The 27,064-nt window shown below is 41.4% G+C and overlaps 2 protein-coding genes across 2 annotated transcripts in view; one reads left to right on the forward strand and one right to left on the reverse strand.

Moving 5' to 3' along the window:
• MYLK4 (myosin light chain kinase family member 4) overlaps positions 1-11,009 on the reverse strand; it is an 81,631-nt gene extending 70,622 nt beyond the window's left edge. The window contains exon 1 of the mRNA XM_083854965.1: positions 10,901-11,009. Within this exon, the coding sequence (XP_083711091.1) occupies positions 10,901-10,956 (56 nt within the window). The 5' untranslated portion in view covers positions 10,957-11,009. The remainder of the gene's footprint in view (positions 1-10,900) is intronic.
• Positions 97-25,290, forward strand: WRNIP1 (WRN helicase interacting protein 1). Its single transcript, XM_083854980.1, has 7 exons — positions 97-621; positions 9,683-9,874; positions 10,963-11,207; positions 17,656-17,885; positions 22,914-23,069; positions 23,984-24,063; positions 24,519-25,290. Exons 1-7 carry the CDS (start codon positions 112-114, stop codon positions 24,792-24,794), a joined length of 1,689 nt encoding a protein of 562 aa, XP_083711106.1. The 5' UTR covers positions 97-111; the 3' UTR covers positions 24,795-25,290.
• The last annotated feature ends 1,774 nt before the right edge of the window (positions 25,291-27,064 follow it).

Genomic DNA, 27,064 nt, shown 5'->3' on the forward strand with positions numbered 1-27,064 from the left:
GCGGGGCGGGGAGCGGCCCGGGCGGACTACAGCTCCCGACGGGCTGCGGGCGGACTACAGCTCCCGACGGGCTGCGCGCGGCGCCGCTTCCTGCCCGGGCCGCGGGAGCGCATGGAGCCGACGGGAGGCGCCGAGGAGGAGCGGCTGGTGCGGTGCCCTGTGTGCCTGCAGGAGCTGCCGGGCGCCGACATCAACGCGCACCTGGACCGCTGCTTGCAGGCCGCCGGGGCCGAGGCCGAGGCTGAGACGCCCAGCAAGCGGGCCCGCCTCGCCGCCGCCTCGCCGGGCAGCCGGGCCGAGGGGCAGCCGGAGGAGGCCCGCCCGGCCGCCGGGTCCCCCGTCTTCTCCCTCTTCCACAAAGGCCGCGGCGGCGGGCAGAGCGGCGCGGGGCGGGCCGAGGCGGCCGGGCAGGCGGGCCATGGATCTGCGGCCGCGCCGTGCGGGGAGAGCCTGGCGCAGAAACTGGAGGGGAGGCCCCTGGCCGAGCGGCTGCGGCCGGACACGCTGGGGGACTACGTGGGGCAGGAGCGCGTCCTAGGGGCGCAGACCCTGCTGCGGGCCCTGCTGGAGTCCCACGAAATCCCCTCCCTGATCCTGTGGGGGCCGCCGGGCTGCGGGAAGGTGAGTGCGGGCGGCGGGCGCCCAGCCCCGCTCCCTGCCTGCGGGGTCGGGCCCGCGCTGCTGCTCCTGCTCCACGCGGCTCTTGCGCCGGCGAGCCTCAAACCTGTGAATTTCGGACTCGCTCTTTTCTTCGCCCCTCTGTCTTCTTGGTTTCTTTTGTGGTTTCCTTATTTTGGCTGATGTCCACTAGTTTTCCCTTAAGATTACAAAAAACACAGCCTGCCTCGTGAATCGAATAGAATTGGTCCACCCCCATCAGCCCCACTCCATCTAATTTGCTCTTTGGTTACACAAGGCCTGTCTTGCTTTCACATAATTCAGATTTTGTAACTCCAAAGTCCATACCTAAAAGAGAAGCCGTGGCTTAGTTAATGGCTGAGAAGCTGAAAAACAGCAACAACACAGAATCTGTAAATATGTCTAGGAAACAAGGTGAGATACCAAGAGATTAATACAGCACAGTTTGCAAGTGGTAGGTTTGCCTTAGCCTACAAAATCTTGCCCCTGAGACAAGGCAGCACTGGTGAAAAAGGAAGGAAGGTAGCCTTATGGCTAGGGCACTCATCCACCTTCAAACACTTTTAGGCTGGTGGGTCTTTGCAGGATCTGATCACTGCACCTTCTTGTTCTGCCTCCTTTAGCTTACCAGGGGCCAGTCGTGAATCCCAAAAGACCCTCTGGCACAGCAGTGAAGGGATTCACAGTTGTGAGGGAAGGACCAAAGGAATGCCTCAGGTGTGGTCAAGCACTCTTTAAGATCTCATCTTCATTTTGTCCTGTTATTCCACGTATTTCAGATTTGTGGTGTGGCAGAGCAAACCAAATACATTTTTCTCTGTCAGTCTAATGTGTCCACAGCATTAAGTTTCACACATTATATATATAAAATTTGGTGAGAGTATGTTTCAGAAGTCTGGGATAGGGGAAGTAATTAATACTTAGAAGAGAAGTTAAGGACAGCAGCAGCTTGCTCTTGTCAGCACATTTAATTGAAAATAAAAAAGACTTGCTATGTATAGTGTTAGAATAATAATGCCTGTCAATCACAGTAAATAAGGAGCAGGTGTTAGATGGTATTAGATAAATACCATTAGCAATGATGCAGCAGGTTATTTAGGCTAGATAACATACACCTCAAAAGAACCAACTAGTGAATTTCAATGATTGCTACTTCATTTAAAATAACAAAGCAATAGCAGAAAGCAAGAGCTCAGACTAGATGGGATAAGGAATGGCTGTTTCTGAAAGTAATGGGTTTCTGAAAACTGATAAAGGGGGAGGTGGCTTGGCTGAAGTAAGATGGCCAGAGAGAGAAGTGGAATTCAGCTCTTTAATAAATAGGAATTCTCCTTGCTGAATGAGTAACACATTCAGGGGCTTATTCTGTATTTTTTGGTGGTTTCCTACGTTTTGTTTCTTGTTATCTCTGTCAACAGCATGTGCTTGCTCTTTCTTGAAGCCCTCTCAGGTCAGGAGGAAGAGCTGTACAAGTACAGTGGTAGCAAAGCAAAGGCTACAGTAGTGTCTCTGCAAACTGCCACTGGCTTCAGTGGCCTTTGGGTTGTCATCCAATGAATGCACCTGGCTTTGACCATGGAAGTGCTTTTTCATGAGCTTGTGACAGCTGAGGAACAGTTGTGTTCCAGGTCTTTAGGAATCTTCTGTGGTACTGAAAATGTCCTTGAGTAACATGTGATCTGTTTTATGCCTCTAATATCACAGTTTTCACTCTCCTTTCGTATGACCCATTCTCTTCACCCATGTGCTTTACGCAGATTGTCTTTATTAAGCTTGCTTTTTACAGAGCTTAAATTCTGTTGCTCCTCAGTTGATTGACTCTCATAATTTGTGTGCCTTTTGACCCATCAAAGAACAGTTGCATGACTTATCTTTAACATTTTTACTCCCTAAGTACTTATACTACTGAGTAACTCCTCTACTTTCTAGGTTATTCCTTCTCAGCAAAGAGTTTTGACTCTATTGTGCTTTCAGCTGGCTCCTGATGAAGCATCCATTATTGGCTGAACCAGAAATTACTTCTGCAGAATGTTGAATTTTGCCCCTTCACCCACGTTTCTCAATATTTCTAGGATGGTGCTAGATCATAGTTTTATCTCAGGCCTTCTTCCCCATAAATCATATTGTCTGTCTGAATTAAATTCCTGAAAGTTCTATTCTTTTCTTGGGTATGTCCTTATAAAATTCCTCTCCCAGCAGATTTAATATACAAGTAAAGTTGTCAGGCTAAAGATGGAAAAGGAGATCTGTTTTTGCCTGCCTATCCTGCTCGCTTACTATTTGAGTTGTATTTATATAATATGTCTAAGAAAACATTTCATGAGAAAGCAACTTAGTGCTTAAAAACTTGAAAGAACCTGTGGAGAAGTAAGTATTCTACCTCAGGACTTGGTTGGACTGATCAGCAAAAACTTCCATTAAGTACGGTCCTTTTCAGCAGGGACAATGCTAAGAAGTAACTGTGTGTTATGTAGTTTCGTATGTAACAAGGCCATATGCTAAGCTCTGCCCATCAAAGAGCTAAAATAGCAGCATAATTAGATATGTTGGTCTAAATTCAGAAGTGCTGTGTAAGATGGTCATACATTTCTTAAACCTCTTCAGGCTCTTGCTGCCCATGGAATCTGGTTATTGCAGCCCATCTATGCCTTCTTCCATTTCTACAGCCAAATGCCATGCTAACTGATACTTTTGAAAAGGGTAGAGCAGGACTAACTAAAAAAAAAAACCAAAAAAACCCCAAAACTGAGCATGGAATAAATCATCAGAGCCAAATTTCAAATCAATTTATGTATTATTTTTCCTTTATGAAAAATAGTAGTTCAGCAGAATTCTTCTAAGCAAGAAGAAAATAATCTTCCCTGTTATACGTGATAAATGCAATATTTCATATTGTAGCTTAAGAGTATTTTTGGAGAATTCTTATCATGAGAACAATAAAGCTAGGTACTGGAGTAAAAATGTGTGTGCTATGTAACTTCTCTGCCCAAGTCGATTTTGGCCTCAGCTGCACTTGAATATTCGAGGAAACATCCTCAAAACTGAAAAGACAAAATTGGGGTATTTCCATTGTGTTCAACTTTTCTTTTGAGTTTCCATCTGTACTGAGTCCTCTTGCTTTAAGAGAACATGATCTTTGTACTTTGAATCTGACATCCTAATTTCTTAGGAAGTCAAGGTGCTCTGGGTGAAAAAACTCACTTTTTGTTTGCACCTTTGTCACTCTGAAGCGTTGAACACGAGCCTGTTTTCTTCTTTTAAGAAGCTGATCAGACTCAGGCCAGAAGAAACACTGCCTTAAAGAGATGCCGTGGTTATTAACTTAGGAACAGTTAGCTTGTTCATCCTGACTATGCAAATTTTTAAAGGCCTGTATGAATCTGAGTGTAATGTGAGTAAGCTGTACTCTGATTTATGGCACCTTAATACAGGGATTTAGATTTTTGCATGTCTGCCATTGGAGCACCAATTTTAGGAAAGAGTTAGCAGGGGGACACAGCGTAACTTGAGTACCGAATAATTTTGCTGCCACAGATGAAGTTTAAGCCTTATAAACCTGAACATTCTGTATTTAAATGCGGTAAACATTCCCTCTTATGTCTGCTACTTAACAAGAAAAAGTAGGTAGCAAGAGGCATGAACCCACTCCTTATAGGAGATAAGACAAAGAACATTCATATATGATTTCCTAGGGTTCTCATCTGCACTCTAGTGATAAGATAAAATATGCAATGTTGGTATGAGTGCAAAAACATTTAAAAACCCAGTAAGGCGTCTTTGAAGTTTCTATCAAATTTTCTCTGACATTATATTTTATTTCTAGCACTCCCTTGTATTTCTTTTTTTTTTTTTTTGTTTGCATTCAATAAATGACACACTGAAACATAGACAGTAATTCCAACATCTGTTTTGGTGCCTACGTATTTATCATCCCTTCCCTCCAGTGCTTCCTATTTTGCTAATTCAAATGGTTACCTAACAGGCTGTTTGATGCTTGAGTGTATCTCATCTTCTCTTATTCATACAGCTTGGGCCTGATTTGAGCAGTTTGAAGTGATGAGTACTTTCGATTGATGAGCATGAAATTTTCAACTGAAAATGCATCATGTCTTTTACAGTAGCATAAGCTGAAAGTCCAGGACAGCTCTGAAAAATGGGTTTGTCGTGGCAGTTGATTGGGAGCAGTGTTGTAGTGCAGTGTGCCTGTTTTTGCTTATGCCTGTCTAAATCAAGAATAACTTGCGGTAGCTCTCTAGGAAGAGAAGGCTGGAAGTGAAAGTACAATTGTATCCATAGAACAGTTGGAATGTGATACAGCAAATGGAGATACGGCTTAATTTCAATAAACATTATGCAATGACCTTGCATCTGTTTATGCTTGGTTGGGCTTGGATTCTGGAAGTGCTGTAAAGCACATGCTGTGTCTCTTGTTCAGTGACACTTACTCCTCCAGTAGTATCTCAGTGGGCTATTTGGGGTTTGAGGAACCAAACAAGATGGGTAAGAATAGCATCTGCCCTTATATAAATGCCAACTGCTGCTACTTTGATTGTGTTTATCTGTATAGACAGCGTCCCCAGGCCATGTTCACCTGCTGCGCTGCCAATTTCCTTTAGACACGGCCTGGCTTATCTCCTGTGACGCAGTGTGGTACAGAGAACATCCACAGAGCTACGTCCCAGAGAACTGCTGCCCTCTGCGGCATCCAGGGATGCTGTTGGTGTCTCCCTCGAGGCAGTGAAACAGAGCACAGTCTTTCCTGATTGCTTTGCAACCACAGTATGGCCCTGCTGCCAGCAAAGGGAAGGTTGAGGGTGAGGAGGCGCCATTGATGGCAACACCATGTAAACAAAGATTTGGAAATCTTGTCCAGAATAAGGGAAGAGCAAAAAATAGCCAGAAAGTCATGGTCAAACAGTAGAAACAGAAAAAACAGAAGAAAATCAGGGTGCTAGTTCAGCACTCTGGTAACATAGCTTAGACCCTGCAAGTCTGCAAGGTGTAACTACACACCTGTTGTGTTTTGTACTAGGCATATCAGTCTTTTGTCACACCACAAACGTAATTTACACTGTGGTTTGCTCTGGAACAAACCAGCAAAGTCACTTGTTGGGGAAGCCTGCATGCCAACTAGATTATCCCTGCTCAGGAATAATCCATGCTGCGCTGCGCTTGTGCCAGTCTGTGCCAGATCTGCTTTGGTCCCCAAAGCGTGGCATTGCAGAGCCTACAGCCTTCCAAGCTTTCTGGGAGAATTGTGTATTTTGGAAGGATCTTAGGTTTCACAGTATTCTTGATATGATCTAACCCTGTGTGCTAATCCCTTCCCAGTTTTTTCCAATTCCACTTTCTAGAGTGAGCTAGGCAGTACCACTCTTCATCCCTGTAAGGAACTTTGGTGAGCTAATATGATGAACATAGTTTAATGGCATGGTACAGGGCTGCAAAAATCAAAAAGACCACCTTACTTCTGAGAGGAAATACTGTCATTCAACGTCAGTATCGATAAGACTGGCTTAACTTGTACGAGCTTTTTTACTGTTTTCTTCCAGCCATGGATGTGAGGTAGCATTGACTAGTGGCAGTGCAGAGAGGAGAGAAATAGTTCATACTTAGAGGTTGTTGCCCGGTCAAGGAAACTTTTGGGTATACAGAAAATGCCTAGTACAAACACCCAGCTTACCAAACAGCAAATCTGATTGACTTTTCTTCTCTGACAATGGGAGGTGTGTGGAGTCAAGTATCCTTTGTGGGTTGCTTTTGTTTCATCCATAACTTGTATCAAAGCCTGGAAGAACGGCTAGCTCTCATAAGTGATGAGAGTGAGCTTGTTTGGGTTTGGGGGGGTTTTTTTGTTTGATTGCTGGTTGTTTGTAAAGCCAAGATGCTTTTAGCCCCTGGGATGTTCTCATTTGAGCTGACACAAAGCAATAGGTGCACAATGGTGAAGGAGCGTTTCAGTGTGTTCTGTGTGTAATGGGTCTGGAAATAAATGACCAAGGGCTGATGTTAAGTGTTATTCATTGGTGAATAATGGCTCAGAAGTTTCTTGGTGAATATGTTTCTGTTTCAGAACAGATTTTTATGTCACTTATGATACCTTAGCTTGTCTAAATAGGTAGGTCAGTAAGGTCTCACAATATTCAGCATAAAAGTTGAGATAATTGGTATGAGTTTGAATAGTTTGGTGTCATAGTAGAAAAGAACTAAGAATGGTTTCTGAAAGGGGCAAGGATATTATACTGTGAGCTTTGCAAAGTGTAATTTTAAGTGAAGTTAGCAAAAGGTTAGTTTGCAGGATCACTGGATCACTCCTATTCTTAGTTTGTGGGAAACAATATTACTGCTCCTGCCGGTAAGGAGAAAAACATGAGCTAAATAAGAAACACCTTTATAATAAAAGCACATTATCAACTTGTTTGGATTTCCTTTTTATGCACGTTATGTAGGTTCTGATTCAGGGATACTCACTCATAGTAAATTGCAACATCAGCGTCACTATTTTAAAAGATTTGTTTTCCAGTGTAAGAATCAAACTTGAGAATTTATTTTAGATGATGAAGGAGAATCAGTGTGTTTTCTTCTGCTTTTTTCCATATCAGATTTCTAATTTTCTTCTTGTTCCTTAAATACATTGCCTCTGAGGGAAACTAGGAGTCTAGCATACGAGTTACAGTTGTTCTCTGCTAGTGCCTTCATACTTAAGCTGCTTTGCTTACATGAATTCTCCACTAGGTTATGTGTTTCTTTAGGCTGTAATCTGAAGTAACAAAGAGGGAGTAAACTATGTCCTGTTACTGACATTTCCTTGAGATGGTAGGACAAAAGGCCGCATAAAAAAACCTGAACTCATGGGAAGTAAGTCTTTTACAGGACCAGGGAAAGTTGTACATCTGTGTGATAGGCAGTTTGACTTGCTGAATGATTGATTGTGCAGAACAGAAGGAAGAGGTTGTGAACATGCCTGTCCTTGTCAAGCATTGCATTTGAAAGGCAATGTATGTTACTCTTATTGCAACCTTTGGTGACCCACAAGTTGGCAGAGAGGGAGAGGTATCTGCTGGCTGAGATCTGTGCAGAATATTCAAGTAGACTCTTGGTCTAACAGTAGCTTTCAAACTAATCTCTTTGATTTTTTTTTTTCTTAAATTACAGTTAGAAATATGGACTCCTGTGCATGTGTTTAAAACTAAGTCCTTACTGCTTGTTTGTAAATAACAAAACTCTCTGAGTGCCAGCCAGAGTACAATGTGGGTTACCCGTCCAAGTTGAGCGACAAGAAGAGTAGCTGGCTTTTTTTTTTTTTCTTTGTACTCTCACCACTGCCACTTTTAGAGAAGGAGGAGGTACATTTTTCCTTTTTCATCCTCAGATTTGGTGAGTTGCTTGTTTTTGTGCTTTCAGAGATTTTTAAGGCCTGGGTATGTCCTCTGAAGTTACATTCTGGATGAAGGCCCTTTCATAAGGAAACATGAGTAATAGTTTTAATTTGGTAGCTCAGTTTCAAAGATAGTTTTCTTTTGATTTTGGTGAGGTGGGGGTGGAATTTGCATATTTGTTTATTTTCTCAGATCTTCCTAATATCTGCAGGCTTTGCTGCAAACACTTTCCAAGTGTCTTTCCAGCCTTGTCCTCTGCAATGATACAACTTGGGGATGGGCGGATGGATTTAGCTCCAGGAAGCGAGGGAGGATCTGACATGGGATTCAAGTCCTCTATCAGGACCTGAAATTACACCACTTCTCAAGGCAACAGGAAGCCCTTCCTAAAACTAAAGCAGGAATAAATAATAATACATCCTTTTCCTTAGCCTCCTGTTTTCTTTTTTTCCTTTTATTTTTTTTTTTTTGCCTGTTTTTTGGGCTGGTTATGGTTTCAGGGACAAGGAGACTCATTAAAGGGACAGAGCAGGGTACTGCAACTGTGTTGGTAGCCAAGTGGTAGGTGGTTGTTTCTGCAGACTCCCTGCACGAGGATCAGGTTGACACCACCTGCTGCTTTAACCTCAGCACTTGGAACGTCTTCTGAGGTGGTTTTGTCGGCACCTGTCCCACTCCTCATCTGTTGAGGTTCTCCTGTCTTTGGTCTCCTTTGGATCCTTCTCTAATAGAATAGTGAGCTTGAAGGAAGAATGACTTGTTCTCTCTAGCAGTACTTTCAAATAGAGATACACTCTCTTTAGGACATACACCTGTGTTTAATAAGGTTTGTGAAGGAAAGTCTCAAAATCATGTCTGCGATATGTTCAGGTGTGTTAAATCTACCCAGGAGGTTGGTGGATGTTGCTTCTGTGCTTTGGTAGGCAAAGTGAAATTATCTATAAATAAATTTGGATTTGAAGAGGTTGTTCATAAGGACAGAAAAACAATGTAGCTGCTTACTAAAAACAGTTTGTTCAGTCAGCTGCCTTTTGCTTCCCTGGGCTAGAATTTGATTACTGTTGACTATTTAGATTTAAGAGTACGCATGTCATTTTCTAATACTAATGTTCTCCTGCTTTTGTAGATACTGCTGTCTGGTTTATTTCAAATTTTATGTGTATTTGAAATGTAAAAGGGTTTAGTTAATAACATTGTAGCTTTTTATTTCTCAGATGCAGTTGCACTGTAGGTGCAGTGACAAGGCAGGTGTCTTGGGGTAGTCCAGCTCTTTATCCATTAACATACTCTACAAAATAACTGCACAGGGAATTGCAGTCAGCCCGTCTTCTGTGACAGAAATGTTTGGCAGAGAGTTCTTCTTCCGTGACAAAGGAGACAGCTGTCAGTGCTGTCCTTTTCAGTACTGAGCCTCACTGGCTCTGGTACGTAAAAGTGCAGGCATTGAAATGCAGCAGAGGAATTGGCAGCTACCTCTGGCAGGAAGTTTTAAAGTCTTCTGTGCCCTAGAATAACATGAGCTAAAATGCCTTAACTCTGTAAACTGTCAACACTGTCCCTATGTCCAAAATATGTAGCTTTGTTCTTTATGTTATTTCCTTTAAATTAGTACTTTCTGTGTCTGAAATTATTTTTACAAAGCCTTCCTCCTATTGCTGTTTCAGACTACACTGGCACACATCATAGCCAACAGCAGCAAAAAGAATGGCATGAGATTTGTGACACTGTCGGCCACAAGTGCCAAGACAAATGATGTTCGAGATGTCATCAGCCAAGCCCAGAATGAAAAAAGACTCTTCAAGAGAAAAACTATCCTCTTTATTGATGAGATCCATCGTTTCAATAAATCTCAGCAGGTATTGTACTACGTTGCTTTTTTAAAGGAGCCTTTGTCAGCACTTCTGTAAAATCTCGCACTTTGCCTTAAGGTGATACCTTCCTTTGGGCTTTTGATTTCAGTGTTAATGCCTGTAGTAGATAAATTTGCGAGAAATATAAAAATTAAATTCCTTAGCCGACTTCCAACCAACATTTAATTACTGTGATTCAAAGATTTAAATAAAAGGCTGAGTTATATTTGACTTATATGCCAGTCTTTATATGATATTTTTATGGAATTTTGTTTCTGCAAAGTCATGTTAGTAATGTTTGCTGCACGTATCTTCATTTCAGCCTCCATCTGGAGGGTGGCGTTCTGTATTACCTTTACAAAGGTCTGAAATGTGAATGTGCCGAAGGTGGATATTTTAATGTTGTCCTCTCTTCTGTGTGAGAAAAAATAAGTCATGGCACTCACAGGTTTTATATCTTTAGTATTTCCTGCCAGGCAATCATATTTGTAAGCTTTTCCTGTCTCATCATTCCCAACAGCATGGTACTTCAGGATAACACTGCAGCCATCACTTGTGCCTTTTTTTTCTTTTTCCTTTCCTCGATATAAGTTTTTTTTTTTAGTTGTGCCATGGCAAGCTTGAATTCTGTACTACAGGTTGCAGTTTTTAAATTGAACTATTCTGTAACCTTTCTGTAATTTTCTGACTACAGAATTTGGCAGAGAACTGTAGTCTTAAAGGTTGATTTAAAGCGTATTTAGGAGTAGCCTCACTATTCTTTGTATTTGATAAGACAGTTTCATGATTTCTTGTGTTGCCATGCAATAAACCAAAGTCACACAAACCCAAAATTTGTAGATTTCTTTACCCTATTTCTTTTCAGCTGATAGAGTCATTCTCAGTACAGTCATTGATTATTAAGGTGTTGGGTGCATGAAAATAAATCATTTCCATATCTGTGCATATGAACTGCCTTGTCAATGTGGTTATTTGTCATATTAACAGGGAACCCAAAGTCTCGCAAGATACAAAAAAATGCAGCCTACTCACATGGGATGTTTCAGGTTGTCATTGATCGAGATCAGCTTTTTCTGCTTCCCTCCCATGCTCAGGACACTTTCCTTCCTCACGTCGAGTGTGGGACGGTGACCCTGATAGGAGCGACCACAGAAAACCCTTCCTTCCAAGTCAATGCCGCTCTCCTGAGCCGGTGCCGAGTGATTGTCCTGGAGAAGCTCTCGGTTGAAGCGATGGAGGCAATTCTGATGAGGGCTGTCAGGTCCTTAGGGCTCCAGGTTTTGGGCCAGGGAGACCAGCACGGCACCCCTGCGACTGGCAGCTGCAGCAAGAGCTCGGAGTGAGTACTTTATGGGCTGCAGGGTGTTAACGTGCGCAGCCCGAGGAGCTGACTGCCTGCCAGGGAGAGAATGAAGCAGTTGGGGGGTGGGAAGAGAAACCCTAGCCACTTCTGATAGTAAAGGAAAGAAGTGGCAGCATATGGCAGGGGCGGGGGTGACAGGAGAGAGAGAATTCAAAGCATTGGCTCTCTCCATCCAAAACATAATCTCACCGTCTGGATTAAGAGAGAATTTTATACTTGGATCCATAACTCCTGACTCACCCTCTCAGGATATTTAAATCTGTTCTGCTACTGAGGATTTGCTGTGGAAGCCTGTAAATGGGTATTTGTCATGTCCTAATGCGTGTTACTTCTTGCTACTGATTGTAAAAGCATCACATTACTGTTAGGTGCTGGATGGGGTATCCCCTCTTAATTTGAAAGTGCCTGCCAGAAGTCTGTTTTTTTCCCAGAATTTTTTTTTTTTAGAAGATATGGGAGAGTGCTGTTGCTTCTGTTCTTTAGTTGCAGGCTAAGTCCTGTGCTGCATTTTAGGATATCCTGTGACAAGAGTAGGCTGTTGCTGTGAGATGTTAATAGATTGTTTGAAGAGAGACTTTGTTTTTCTCTGCTCCTTGATGTCCAGACAGATAAATTCATATTGAATGCTTGAGAAAGTTTTGGAAAAAAACAACATCCAGATTTGTCTACAAGAGATGTTTTCTGCCTTCTGGAACAGGAGGCTGGCAAATAAGAGTAATGCATGGTACTGTGTACTCACATGCAAACTGTTACACTTCCTTCATGTTGGTTCTTGGCTGCACTCCTAGTAATTTACAGTGCATTGACGTGGTGGTGATTGACGGACTGTATGAAATAAATGAGAAGGAATCCACTTGAACTTAATCACAGAATGTAAGCACAAAGAATTGCCAACCTGAATACTGAGGTCAGGACAGGTAAGGACGAGTATTCCTTTTTTATTTTTAGGTTACCCTGCCTCACAGTTTACTCATTTGTAGCTATTATGTATTGTAGTAATGTGAAGTTTAGAAGAGAAGGCAGTACTGCATGTCAGCATTAATGTAACAGCACAGCTGTGGTTGTGGCTACACCCTGACTGGGGTTCCTTCTGTACAGGATTAAAGTACAAGGCATAGTTTCAGCTGCAGTTGTTTGGGTTTGGATTTCGCTGGACTCTCCATGTCTGTAACCTTCCAATAGCTATGGATGATTTAAACAGCGCGGTGCTTCATCAAACTGAAAGAAGTCTGGCAGGCAGACTGTCAGACTAACACAGTTTCAGAAATCTCTCCATGGGGAGAGAGGGCCACTCTCCAAAGGCAGTCATGGGAGCCAAGCATTTAAAAATAAAAATGGGGTTTGGAATTGAGGAGGGTTTATTCCAGTTATGTGTCAGGCCTGTCTTATCTTTCATGGTGCTCTGGTGCTGGGCCATAATTCCTACTTTCTGTTCCTGATAATTTCAGATTTTTGTAAGCCATCCTGTCCCTTATTGTGGTTCTGGTTTGGATTCCTCATTGATTCCTGCTTCTTGCTTCAGTCCGTACCGTTTCTGCCTCTTCATTTCCTCTCCACTGCTCTGCAGGAGCAGCTGTCTTAGCTTTTCCCCACCTTGCCTCTATGGAACTGGACTGTCATTAGATGCAGGCAGGTCACTAACTGTTGCTGTCCTGAAGAGTAAATTGAAATCACCAGTTACAATTGATTTGGTTGTTAAGAGTGCTCACCTTTATTCCAGAGTGAGAAAAGGAGCTGTAAGGCAGCACATCCCCAAATAGTGGTGTGTACCCACTTTGAAAATGCTGCAGAGATCTAGCAAAAAGGCACAAGAGAGGTGTACATTGAATCTGGGATTTCATTTCCCATGTGAGTCTCCCTTTCCCAGCCACAGCAGTGTAGTATGAAGTACTGCATGTGCTGCTTGGCCTCAGTTAATCAGATGGTTTAGTATCACATCACTTGTCTGACAGGGTGGCTTACCTAAAAGAGATTGAAGGAGAGGATGATTCTTTGTGGTCTCTCCTATTACCCTGAGGAATAAGGTGAGGGTGAATCTTCCTTAGTCTTTACAGGCATCTTCTGTGCTCAGCAAGAAAGCAGCCACCCAAGTGATTTAATGGATTTCATCGTCTGTGCTCCACAGGGAAAGTGTGCTCTATCCACATCTGTTTCCTTAGATTTTCTTCGTGGATTTTTCTTATCGTTTCCACCATTGCTGCAGGTTCCTGATAAGGTTAGATCACCTGGATTCTCTTTCATTCCACCGTGGCCTGTTCTTGCTCTAAAGCTGGAGCAACTAGCAGTGGGTGTGACTTCTTGGATATCTTTCTATTTTTTGTGTCATCATGGCTCACAAAGGTTCTTTGACAGTTTTTATGTTAATTACTGGATTTCTTTAGGATAATATATGCTTTTTGTTATATTTTCATCAGCATTACTGCCATCAGAGTCTGCCTCTAAAGTCTTCAGTAAATCAAGAGAAACAGGAAAGGAAGAAACATTCTCATGATGAAGAAAAGTAAGAAGTCAATGTTAAAGATGTTTTTTATTGCTGCAATTGCTTGTGCTTTCTGCAGTTTTTTGCTGTGTCAGTAATAGCACAAGCTCTTCCAGGTGTGCACTGATACATTGCACTTGTACTGTGTCAGTGGTGGAAGAAACCAAATTATTTTCTTGGCTTTTTATTTTTGTTATTCAAGTGCCGCCCTCAGAATGGTATCTCTAATTGAAGTCAGACAGTAAACTGGATGCCTGATTAATGTGTTTGAAGCTAGATAGCACAGAAGGCACACAGCTGAGGGAAATGGAAGGAACCCCAGTTTCCTTTTGGCAAGCCCAGACATCATGCAGTTCAGCTTGTTATTGGCTGTATTACAAGTTCTGGCGTGTTTTGAGTTCACTGGTTCGTAAATCACAACACTGAAGGTGGAATTCCTTTGGATCTTCGGTGTTCAATACTTTCTTGAAAATTATTCCTTAGTTGGAATATCCATTCAATTTCCTTGCAGGAAATGAGTTGCTGAGGGGAGAGGCAGCACTGGAGGACAATGCTGTAAGGCAGTGAGCAGTACATATCACACTGCGGTAGTTCAGTTGAAGTAGGTTTGTGTTTGCCTGTAAAAGTGTTGCAATCTGCCAAGGAGTGAATATAGTGGGAATAATTGCACTGAGAAAGTAAGATAGTACTGATTTATATGGGAAAGACGCAGTGGGTGCTTTATCTCATGTTTTGCTCAGTAATTTTTTAAATCTTTGATCATAAGGTTCTCTTTGCTTGGGCTTCCTTATATTTTTACTCCTTGACATTACTTATGCTCTCTTGTCATTGGCTCAGATGCCACAGTGCTGTGTGGGTTTAATTAGTAGTTTGTCATACATTTCATGTTGGTTCTTGGCACAAACTGTCTCAAGAGTATGGTGATAAAGAGGAACTAGAAGAAGGATTTATTATCCTGTAGTGGTAGTTTTCCATTCCTTGAGCTAGTATATCACCTTCAGCCCAGTGAGTGATGGATCCCAGCACGTCCCTTTTGGCTTGTTTATGTTTTTGTCTCCTAGTATCGTTGGTTACAAGGTACCAACATTGACCATTGGCATCCAGTGCTCAGTGTTAATTTTGGAAGTTGAATAAAATATGGGAATGCCCATCTGCAGGAGTATCAGGAGCTTGGAAAGAAGTCAGAAAGCATGGCAATTATTCTGCCTTGTGGTTCTGATGGTACAGAAGTTGGGTAAAGTGGGAGTGAGTAGGGCACTTGAGCTTCTGAACACAGTGTTATGCTATTTCCAATCAGTGATTCTCATCAATGTGCCGTGCAAACAGCTTGTATGTGGAAGTTTTCTCCATTTATCCTTGTTCTTTATCACATCCTGCATGTCATGCTGTTGTAGGCATAGACTGGATCAGCCAATATGTATGCATTATTTGGATTGGAATTACCATTACCCTTATATTACAACTGAAATTTCACCATGGAAATGGACAAGGTCATTGCTTGTAACCAGATTTTTTGAACTTTCTTGTGAATATTTGTTTCATTTTCTGTAATATAAATTGCTTATATTGAGTCAACAGGGCAGTTAGAGTCCTATAGTGAAACAAGAGACAGGAATACAACTCAGCTTTAAATTAGCAGATAAATGGCAAAAGTGCTCTGAGGCCTCAACTTTTTTTGGGAAAGACTGTACTTAGCTTCTTCCAAGGTAGTACATGCCTTTTAGTGCTCGCAATGCTTCCCCTCTACTTGCAGTCACTGCCTGCAGTTGTGGTATTAGTGTGAGGAGGCCTCAAGCACAGGGTGTGCTTCTCTGCAAGCAGCAGGCAAAGACCTTGAAGGTGAAACCTCCTCTCACTTATGCCTTGCTGGTGTGTGAGAAGTGTTTGCTCAGCATGTCGTGTATTTGGGATCATTTCTGTTGAAGGAGATATTAGCAGTAGGATGTCTGTGTGTAGTCCCTGCTGGTTTTTTTTAAGAGAGCTTTCACTTTCCTTGCTGGCCTTTTTAATTGCTTGTTAAAGATCTGGTGCTCATCTGTATTGCTGAGGGGTGAACGTTGCTTCCTGATTTTCAAGGAATTTGATGCTTGAGATAATTGACTGGATAAGTCCCTGTGCAGTTGTATTGTTCTGCTTTCTTGTTCAAAGATGGCGTTGAAGCACCTTGGCAGAAGTGCCACTGCATGTGTGTGTTAATTTTTTCTAGATTCATCAAATACATGAGAAATAAGGAGATGGAAAAAAGTTATGACAAGATGCACATGATGCATCTGGTTTTGCCAAGGCGTGATTCCTACTGTCTACTCTGTACAGTACTGGTTTGGCCCCTAGGAGAAATTTGTCAGCTTTCACTTGCAGTGGTTGATTAAGATTGCAGCTCTGGTAGTTTTTCCTTTTTATGTGTGGCCTTGAGATGACTCAAATATTAACTGCTAAAGTTTTTCCAGAACCTACAGTCTTTTTCTTTTGTGTGACAAGTGCAAAGTGGATTTGCAAGGAGGAAGAGGAGGCAACTAATGAAAATCAGTGGACACATCTCTCTGGGAGCCCTGACACTGCCTTTTTGTACACCACTAGTAGTAACACATCTTTTGGTAAATGAAGTGCAAGGCTGTTGTGAATCCTTAATTATTTGACACACAAGAGCTTCATAAGAAATGGCCTCTCACACCAAGCTCTATGTGCTAATCCTTACTGATACCTGTCACTCTTGATTTACAGTGCAGCTACTAGAAGTGACTTAGTCAAGGCCATTAATGCCATGGTTTTACTTCATTAGCTGCCGTCTCCAAATCAGATCAGTTACACCCTCTGGCTGGCAACACCTTAGATGTTATCTTGTGTACATAACTGAGGTTTGAGGGTTAATTCTTTAACAGAGTGCCTGTGAAACATGCAGAGGTGAACTGTGGTTTGGATGTGCCCCAACAGTGAGGATTGCAGCCCAGCAGGTGAAAACCTAGAGACAAAACTTGAGGATTTTGTTGTTCACACAGATTTTTCATGGACTCACTAGAAGATCTCAAGAAATCCTGCTGCTGCATTTCTCAGGTCTTCCCATCTTTATAGAATCACTGAATGTTCTGAGCTGGAAGGGACCCACAAGGATCATCAAGTCCAACTCTGAAATGAATGGCCCATACAGGGATTGAGCTCTTGATGTTATCATCATGATGTTAACACCATGCTCCAATCAACTGAGCTAATCTCAGTGACTTCTTCATTTAGATTGTGATTTCACTGGAATTTGGCCTTTTTTATGTGTTTGTTTAGTTCTGGCACATTTAGAGCAGTAGATGGCAAGAAGAGTGATGGACATATATTGGGATGCAGTTTCTTTCTAGTAAAGATTATTTTTTTCTCCCCCGGTGACTATATCGTAATACCAGAAAAAGTAGGACGCATGTTTTACATTGTAAACAATATTTCCAGTTGTTTTTTAAGAACAACTGATAGCACCTCTTGCTGTTGTTAGTAGTTAGTTAAAAACATAATGTTAATTACTTTATAACTCACTATATTCTCTCACCTGCATTTGGATAGCTTCCTACCTTTGCACTGTTCTTCCACCAAGAAATTTGAAGTGCTAGCAGTGAAATCCTCATGGAGTAAAACCGTGTAAAGTTCAACTGGCTGTGTCAGAATTGGGCTGTGGCAAAAACATAACCCTAATTTTTGTTGAATTTCAAGAGGTGAGGAAAAATAAGGGTGTTAAACAGATGAGAGTTCCTGCCCTACATTCTTCATGTGCATTTTTAATTGTATTTAGCAGGCATTGGAGCAGGAGGAAGAGGGTCAGCCCCTGGCTCTGCCAGATGAGTTAAGACAAATCTAAAACCCAGCTGTGTATCAAGAAGAAACTTTGTAAAGAAATGTCATCTCCAGCACAACAGGCAGGGAGAGGAGTGTGATGGGGGCTGAGGGTGTGTGGTTATTCTGTTGCAGATTCCCAGTGTACATAGAGGAGAAAGCTCTGAACACACTTGCCTATCTCTGCGATGGGGATGCCAGGACTGGGCTGAACGGGCTCCAGTTGGCAGTTCAGGCCAGATTAGCAGCAGGAAGGACCACTCCTTTGAACACTACCAAAGGTGGTGCTGCAGATGCCATTCTGGTAACAGAGGAGCATGTAAAGGAGGGGCTCCAGCGATCTCACATCCTGTATGACCGAGCAGGTGAGTAACTGATGTGTTTCTGAGATGCAGTGTTCTCAAGATGTGATAGCCTCTCTAATTTCTCCTTCTTCTCCCTTCTTCCAACCAGTTGCTCTGATTGAAACAGTGAAACAGTGCTTGTACTAAAGTTTATCTGAAAAGAACAGTTCAGCTGGAAATTCCTTCTCAACCAGGAAGTGTAGATTAGCTAAAAGACCTATTTGCTGCCATGAAAACAGTTGCATGGTGAAATTATTTGGTATTTAAGGTTATACTGTCTTCTATGAGGGTTTCAGTGTAAAGAGGCAGAAGAACTTGATAAGGACATTTTTCATGAAGGGTTGGATTTCTTCCATTGCACTTTAACTCCTTTGAAAATCTTGGAAGTGCTCACATTCACAGCAATATGTTATGTCAAAACCTGAGCAGTTTGCTTTATTTTTAGAGTTGCTTTTTAAGGTAATGAATTCTGTAGCTTGCTTAGGGCAGGTGGCATAAATCTCGTTGCACTTAAGGCTTCCTAGTGTGATAACTACTCTTGCTAAATTTGTGACTTGGCAATCTTAGGCATCACAGTAGTTGGCCATTAAACTGTTTTATGCTAGAGGGTTAAAAATTAATATCAGAGATTAGGTGAATCCCTTTGAATGTATATGCTAGTTCTTAAGCAACACTTGAATGACAGTGCAGAATAGTATGAAATGATAAGCAGTATTTGGAGAATGGATTTCTTTTCTTTTTTTTTTTTTTTTTTTTTGGCCACTGTTTCTGATATACTGCATTAACTGCCACTGTTCAAAGCCTGTGATGAGAGGTTTCTTGAGGTTGGTTGTAGCATATGCCTGCTTGCAGCCTTCTTGCTACAAAGCAGTAATGATGACTCACTGTCAGGAAAAAGGCAGCTGGGCAGATAGTGATCTAATGGCAGCTGAGAAGTCAAGGGTAGGCAGGGGGAGGGAGAAGAAAGTTTTATGGGGTCTGTGGCAGGAAGAGGTCATGATTAGAAGGAAGCGGAAAATCTGACCGGTTCTCTGGTGCGAGTGTCTGGAACCGTGTAGGTCCCTCTTGTGTTTGCTGTCGCCTTGTGGCCGCTGCCACACAGAACTCTTGGCTGTGTCCATTGCTCCCAGCCCTCCTACACCTTCTTTCTTTGGTAGAGATGGCACAGAGTGCCTCTTCCTGAGTCTTGCATCCAATCTGGGTAGCATGTGTCAGGCCCTTCTCTGTTGCAGAAATCTTTGTTGTCATTTATTGTGGGGCTTTTTGGCCAGAGATTTTCAGAGTGGTGCAAGCAGTGAAAACTCTGTTTTTCTGGATTGTCTAAGTGCCAAAAAGCCTGACACAGATATTGTCACAATAGCAGGTTGCTCAAGTACATGCCTTTACAGTATTTCTCTCTTCTATGGAATAGTCTGTGTTGACCACTGACTGTTCACTGCAGGTTGACCACTTTTGTCCGTAGTAGAGATGGCTGTTTGTCCTTTTAAATACAAAGAACTTCAAGATAGTGGCTACTGGATAAACAATTTTTTTTTTTTTGGTAGCATGTTTTAGCTAACACATTTTGAATCAGAGCTGTGGTGGTGAGATCTACAATCCTCTAAAATAAAATGCTTCAGTCTTTTAAGGTGAAAGGTCTAATCATGATAGCAGCAACATACATACAAGTATTGCATGTTCATGTAGAAAGCATCAAATAATGGATTTGTGTTCAGAGTTGTGCAAATATGGACTTTTTATTTTACTTTTTTTTGTTACTTTGCAAAACTTGCCAGATGGATGTAGTTCAACATTCTCTTCCATATTTTCATCAAGTAATCTAGGAAAGAAATCATTCATAATGCAGTTGTTAGGCTGTTGTTCTGATCTATGTGCAGACGTGTAAAGAAAAGCTCTTCGTGCAGATAGTTTATGCATTTTAGCTGGAAGGACAAAGAACCTTAATCAAATTTCACTGCCAGGAGCCACCTGAAGCCCTTGCAGTGTGAGAGGAAACAAAAACTATTAGTCATATTTCAGCTTTTAATTGCAGTTGTTAAAATTTTGATCCTTTTAGAAAATGATGTAGCAACCAAATTCATTAAAGTTTACCTAGAGATGGGCAATGACTAAATCTTTTAAACAGAGTTGTATTGTTGCCCCTTCTTTGTACATGTTGTATCACTCTGCTAACACTGATTTAATAAGATAAATGTCAGTAGTTTCACTGTCTGTGTGGTAATAGTGTTTTGGTAAAGACTGGGAATGTATTGAGATGAATTTAATTTATTCTGCAATCTGAAACACAGTTTTTCCTTTCTCTTCTCTGGAGGAGAAAAGAGAAGGTGTCTGACTGTCCAGGGTTTGCTGTCAGGGCAGAGCTTAGAGCCATGTGTGCAGGGATAAGTTGCTTTTCCATACCATGGACATCATTGCTGGAGTAGGGTAGTGGCTTATTTGGAGTTGAATTCCCAGCTGGTGTTAAACCACCATACTCACACCATAATGGCTTTTTTCCATCTCAGTTTTTGTTCTGCTGGCTTAGAACAAGAAGTCTTTTTATCCATGCTGTAGATTTACTTCCTTCTGTTCTTTATCAATGAGCAGTCGATGCTTACTTTTGGCTAAGAGAAAAAATAATGGGAGATGGGACTGTAACTTGAATTTTGCACACTGCCTTGTGAGCAGGGTATGTTTAAGAAGCCCAAATATTAATTATGGTCAGTGAACAAGACCTATTACCTATCTGCTAGCGATATGATTTTAGATAAATCAGCATCTTAACCTGGCCTGAGAGCTCCTGATAAGTGCATTAAGCAATCAGCAAGATTTATGCATCTGTATATGTCAGACACTAGAAAGCCCTTTCTTCCACAAAGCCTCTTGTGTAGTATCTTGTTTCAGGAGGGCATTTGCCTTTGTGGGAATTGCATAGAGAAAATGTATTTTGATTCCAAAAACTCTTCATAGTTTTGATTTCAAGAGGCATCCAGGATACAGCAGAGATAAACAAGTTGGTGTGTCTCAAGTCTGTCTCTCAACTGAATTGATAAAGCCCAAACCTGTATGTTAGCTAACCAGCATGACAAGGCTAATAAATAAAAGTCTACTAAAAGTTCAAAATTTTTTTAAACTGCTTTTGGTATCTCAGGCTATCTATAAACTGTGTTTTCAGACAGAAATGTAAGACCTCTCTCCAATGCACATCACTGTATTTTGTCTTTAATCAATAAGGCAATTCTGATGTGTAAGGATTGTCATTGTAGCTCTGTTATCAACACTAAATCTGTAAGGAAGGAAATAAAAGGAGAAAATTAATTCCTTTCTCAGCCTGAAGTTCCCTGCAGGTATATATATCTAGACCAAATCTGTCTGCTATATTCCTTCTCCCTCTCCAGCTGGTATCCTCACATATGACACTTTACAGTAGCCCAAACAGCATATAAAAGCCTCCAGCAGAAAAATCCGGGTGAGTGCAACCTTTGGAGATATTTAAAGGGCATCTTCCTTACTTTGCAGAGACCAAGAGACGCCTCTTGTAAGAGGATGATGCGAGTTCAGCTGCTTGGGTTTGTTGCTCCTGACTCAAGTGTTAGGATGGAGCAGGGCCGTGCTGTTTGTGTTGGCTCGAGTGAGGGCTGCATACCAGGGCTCTTTGTGTGGAGTCCTAGCAAAAATAGCTGTCTGACTGCCTGTGCTCGCCAGCAGCCTGTTGAATTCCCCACAGAATCACACTCCAGCAGGAGCAGAGATGGGGGAAATGGACCTGGGAGGTGGAGGTCTTGCTGGCTATGAAAGGAGCAACTGCAGCAGCAGGGAGATTTTGGCTCTCAAACTCACTGAGGCAGCAACCCTTTTATTTTTCAGGACCTACAAGTGACTGCTGTGTTCTGAGGTGGCCCTCAGGCTGTAAATCCTTTTAGCCTTAGGAAGAAGAGGAATATTAACAGATGGCTGTTCATGCAGCCAGTTGCCTTTAAAATACATACTTAGCTGTGAGCCACGGAATGTCAGGCACTTGAAAAAATAAAAAAGGCAGATAGCATAGAAAGTTTAACAATATTGCAGCAAAATACTCTTACAAGTTTGATTAAAAGGCATGCATAAGAATCCAAACCAGTTGCACAGAGGAAAATAGTAAGAAGGAAGGGTCTCATTCAGTGCTTGTAATAATGACTCCCTATTTTTAAGTGTAGCCCTAGAAGATCTGTGGAATTGTAGTTTTTTTCTCGTTGGAGTCCATATCTAATGATTTATTCAACTTTAAAATTTTAAAAAAGGTTCCTTGTAATTCTTTCAGTCTTCCCACTTTTTACTCAGCAGTCTGTCATTTCAAATGTTGTTGCAGTAGTGCAGGTGTCCACAGTTGAGCTCAGCATTTCTTAGGGGTTTGCCAGGATTGTGCACTGCAATTCTGTTTTTTTTCCAAATTGTATGATGTTCCATCACTGTATATCCATGGCATTTCCTTTTTTCTCACCCCTATACAGCACATCAAACTCATGTTTTACTGTGCACTTTTATTTGCAAGTTTTAGATTATGTGAAATGTCTTTTTTCTAAAATATCACGACTGTATAGCACTGCATTTCTCTGATTCTTGTGTTGTCTTCTCAGAGCTCTGTGTGTGTCCAGAAGCAATGGTCAGTTTTTTATATGTGCTTGTACTTTACTCTTTGACAATTATAACCTATTTATGTAGAGTTTTCTTCCTAACTGCCTAAAATATCTGGAGTTAGCTTTTTTTTTTTTTCTTTTGAAAGGAAGGCCATTAGGTTACAAAACCCAAATTGTTTGCCTAGCAATGTTAGGGGAAAAAAAACAAACACTTCCTTTTCATCAGTAGTTGGTTTGGTTTTGCTTATCTAGTTAGGGAATGATTCACATGGGAAACCATGAAGGTATTGAAAACATTAATGAATGCTGTGACCACATATCTGTAAAAAAAACTTGAAAAAGCAGCTTATGTTTACTGATGTGATCTAATAAAATACATTCTGTTCCCTTAAATGCTTTTCACTTAATTTCCTCCTAACAGCTTTGTGTATTGCTTCTCCCCCATCCTGAACAGGAGAAGAACATTACAACTGCATCTCTGCCCTGCACAAGTCCATGAGAGGCTCGGATGAAAACGCCTCCCTTTACTGGCTCGCTCGAATGCTTGAGGGCGGCGAGGATCCTCTCTATGTGGCAAGGAGGCTGGTGAGGTTTGCAAGTGAAGATATAGGTCAGTATTTGCAGTGTTTCACATTGGAATATCATGTTGAATGAAGATCTGCTAGGCTTCTCTGGGTTCTAGAAGTTGGCTTTTGAAAATAGAAACAAACCCCAAAGAGTTACAGGCAAAATAGGTACAAAATACTGAAATGCTCCACATGCAACAAAAACTTTGTATATGCAGGCAGAGACCTACATAAAGTGTCATTGTGATGATTACCTGTTTCAGGAAAAACAAATGGTTTTGAGGTCAGGTTTAGTGTGTATTAATATGGATTCTTTTAAACCCTGCTGGTTGTAGGTCACCAGTAAACTTGTGGATGTTAGACTTTCTAATGTGTCTGGCATGTGAATGCCTGCTCTGACCTGCAAACCTCAGGTTTGATAGCTGGCTCCCTAGCTGTAAGGCATCTTTATTTACTTATCCTAGGTAGCAGTTCCAGCAACACCTTTAGCATATATATGATGGGTGAAGAGTTAGGAGATCTGGGGAAGCTGTTTCTGTGTAGCAATATTTGCCCATTTCTTTATCAATTTCAAAAAATAGAAGAATCATATGTGGTCAGCTGCTGCTCAGGCTGCCACTGTGTGGCAGCAGATTCAGTCTATAAATCCTACCCACAACTTAGACTTTTTTTTTTTTCTTTTCTTTTTCTTTTCTTTCTTTTTTTCTTTTTTTCTTTTTTTCTTTTTTTTTTCTTCTTTTTTCCTTGGGTAGGAGGAAAGCTTCTGGATGGAGAGATTGAGGGAGTGTATCTTATGTATGGTGTGGTGTTGTACCAGGAATTCCAATATCCGAGAAAGCAGCTCTGAAATGTGCATGGATACCTTACAGGAAGGGAAAAAATAATATTACAATAATATAAAAGACATCAAGTAAGATAAATTGACTTTAGCCTACTTTTATCTGATCCCTTTCTATAGGACTGGCAGATCCTCTGGCTTTAACACAAGCAGTTGCTGCTTATCAAGGCTGTCACTTCATTGGAATGCCAGAATGTGAGGTAAAGGCTTTATTAATTCACTGATTTGAAAGTTCTGCAATCTGTAAAACCTATCTGTAGCTATAAAAAGAAGCAGATTGCAAGGACAGGGCAGACTTAGTAACTTGTTCATTCTGCATCCCTCTTCTTTGACAAGAGAATGTTGTAGCTCTTAAAATAGATGCTGTAGTTTAAAATAAAAGTCCCAGTGTATTGTTAAAATGTGATACATGAACATGTATCATTTTTCTCTGCCTGTTTTTTTTTTTTTTCTATTATAAATAAATAAGCTATTATTTTCTCATAGTGAAAACCATGAAGCTATGGTGTTGTTAAATAATAGTACTCATATTACAGTAGCAGGCAGAGTTTAAAAACACAGTCTCTGCCATGCTGTACAAACAACCTGAATAGCAGACCTTTTCCCAAAGAGCTTAAAGTAAGTAATTTAACATTTTCCCTCTGCTTGTTTGCAGGTGATTCTAGCACAGTGTGTAGTGTACTTTGCCAGAGCCCCAAAGTCTATAGAGGTGTACAGGGCATATGGCAACGTCAAGGAATGCCTGAGGATGCACACGGGACCACTGCCCCCTGTTCCTCTGCACCTGAGAAACGCCCCAACAAGGCTCATGAAGAACTTGGGCTATGGAAAAGGCTACAAATACAACCCCATGTACAAGGAGCCTGTGGAGCAGGACTATCTACCAGAAGAGTTGAAAGGAACAGACTTTTTCAAGGAACGAGGAACGTGACTGCTGTTCTCAGAATGGGTTTTGATTTTATGACTCGTACATTTCTCCTGGGATAAAAATTCCCCTTACAGTGTCAGCCGCCTGTTACCATGGTTGAAAGGGTTGAAAGGATTAAGCCACCAAGCCTTCCAGATACTTTTTTATCCTTCGGCTTTTATCACTGTTGTTCAGAAGACATTTCATGAAGAATCGCAGTTAGGAAGTTTGGAAATGCAAAAATAAGCTTTATCCATGTAGTCCTGTCACTAGTTTAAATAAAACAAAGAGAAAACAAGAGGCTTGTACTTCTGGATCTTCCTATGAGACAAGAAATATTACTGTGCTGCTTTTTAAAATCAGTGTCTATTTCAGATTTTGAGAACATTATTTTTCAGAAAAAATAGTAAATTGTACCCTCTGCTAAAATACTGTACAAAATATAATTACAGAGTAATTTTTGCTCTTGCCATGTTCCAGAGATAATTTTGTACAACAGTTATTAAACCAATAAAGCTGTTACAAAGAGTGTCTATGCATTTGTTTGAATACTCCTATGACAGCAGTGTGGTTTTGAAAGTTTGATATCCCTTTCATTTTATTATCCCTACTTTCCAGAGCAAATTTAATTCATTTTGTAAGTAGAATAGTCATGAAAATGGCCCCTGGAGTGAGACTGAGCTCTTTGCGCCTCTCTCCAGCTGTGATGTGACCCAGCCCACCTGCAGGTCAGCCTTCTGGAACACACCACTTGCAGGTAGGTATTTCTTGACAGCAGAAGTAGTTGGTGCTGTATGGAGCTTAGATCAGAGGGATTGCCACAGCTGCACATCTGGAGTTCATTCAGAGCAACGTTCACAAACCAGGAGGTCTGTGGGCTGAGAAGGCAGTGCCAAGTCCAGAAGCCAACTTTATTCTGCTTATTGCTCTTCATTCTCAAGACAGATTGCTGGCCTTTGGCCTTGATCAAAAGTTTTGGACATACAGCCTCCAAAACTTTGTAATTTGTATTGGAGATTAATTTTGTTCTGAGACTCCCTTCATACAAAGTTCTGCATGATGTAGGGCTCAAGCCAAAGATCATGGTGGAACTGTTCCAGGAAGTGAACCTTTTGCTTGATTGTGTACTGTTACAGGGTTTGAGTCATATTCTTTAAATATTTCTATGTTCTCCTACCTCAAATAAGTCTTTTTTTAATGCTTTGAGCAAAGTATTTCAACAAGCTTCATTTATGTACATTTGCATGCTTTTCTTTTTAACACAATTCACTTTTTTGTTGTTGTTCGGTTGGAACTTTCTTGTTGCATGAATTAAGGGGGTAATTAATTAGATGAGTATTTTTATCGTGATGATCCTCTGAAATGCCTTTGGAGGAATAAAGCAAGGTGTGGTTTTTTCCAGTGCTGGAGGAAATCTGACAAGCATTGCTCGCCTTCAGAGGGCAGCACAGGTTGGCAAAGGCTTCAGAGGTGCTGCCTCATTCCTCAGCCTCTGATGGAGGCAGAAATCGTGCCCCTCACGTCGGATCCGTCAGACAGTGCTGTCTGATGGGCTACCAAAATATTGGAAAGAAGAATGTTTCAAAGCCATTATGCCTCATGGCTGCTCTCCAAGCTCAGTATTATTTACCTTTTCCCTTCCTCCCTGTGATAATTAGCAGCATTGGCGAGTGGCTGCTTCCTGCTCTCTCCCTGCTGCTGATGTGCATCTCTTTTATATCCCTTTAAAGAGGCTCATCTCTGTTTGAAGAACTTCATGCTCCATTAAAACGTCCATCAGGACCAGATGCACTCAGAGGTGAACATTTCATTCTGCATCATCTCCAATCCCTCCAAAACAGTCAAGGCAAAACCATCCATTTCCTCTCAGCACAATTCATGCACTCTCCACACAGGACTGGCAATGCTGCTTTCAACAATCAGAAGCCAATCTCCTATGAAATCATCAAAAGCACAAGATGAAAGAATGAAATTTAAAAAATCACAGAGTACATTTCAGAGTAACCAAGATTAGATGAATTTGCTGGACAAGTAAGAATACCTTTGACTAAGCAATAGAGTAATTGGCAAGCAAGCTATGGACCATGTTAACAGTTGCACACGAGGTCTGTAAAACGATGGAAAGTTGCTTTTTAATTCCATTTTTCATGTTGAAAAGACTATTCAATAACTTTATATCCACTTTGAAACTGCTTTCAGTCCAAGCCACGTGAAGACGCCAGCAGCACCGAGAACCAAGGGGAAAGAAAAAAAAAATAGGCTGTCTGACCACCTGGAGTTAACCCCAAGAAGCT

Source organism: Zosterops lateralis (genome assembly GCF_965231275.1).
Source record: "Zosterops lateralis genome assembly, chromosome: 1".
NCBI classification, from domain to species: Eukaryota; Metazoa; Chordata; class Aves; order Passeriformes; family Zosteropidae; genus Zosterops; species Zosterops lateralis.

Excerpts from the sequence above, each read along its gene's own strand:
- WRNIP1 (XM_083854980.1), top strand. The coding sequence starts at position 112 with ATGGAGCCGACGGGAGGCGCCGAGGAGGAGCGGCTGGTGCGGTGCCCT. Across the intron at positions 622-9,682 it reads GGCCGCCGGGCTGCGGGAAG|ACTACACTGGCACACATCAT; the intron begins GTGAGTGCGGGC and ends TTGCTGTTTCAG. Across the intron at positions 9,875-10,962 it reads GTTTCAATAAATCTCAGCAG|GACACTTTCCTTCCTCACGT; the intron begins GTATTGTACTAC and ends TCCCATGCTCAG.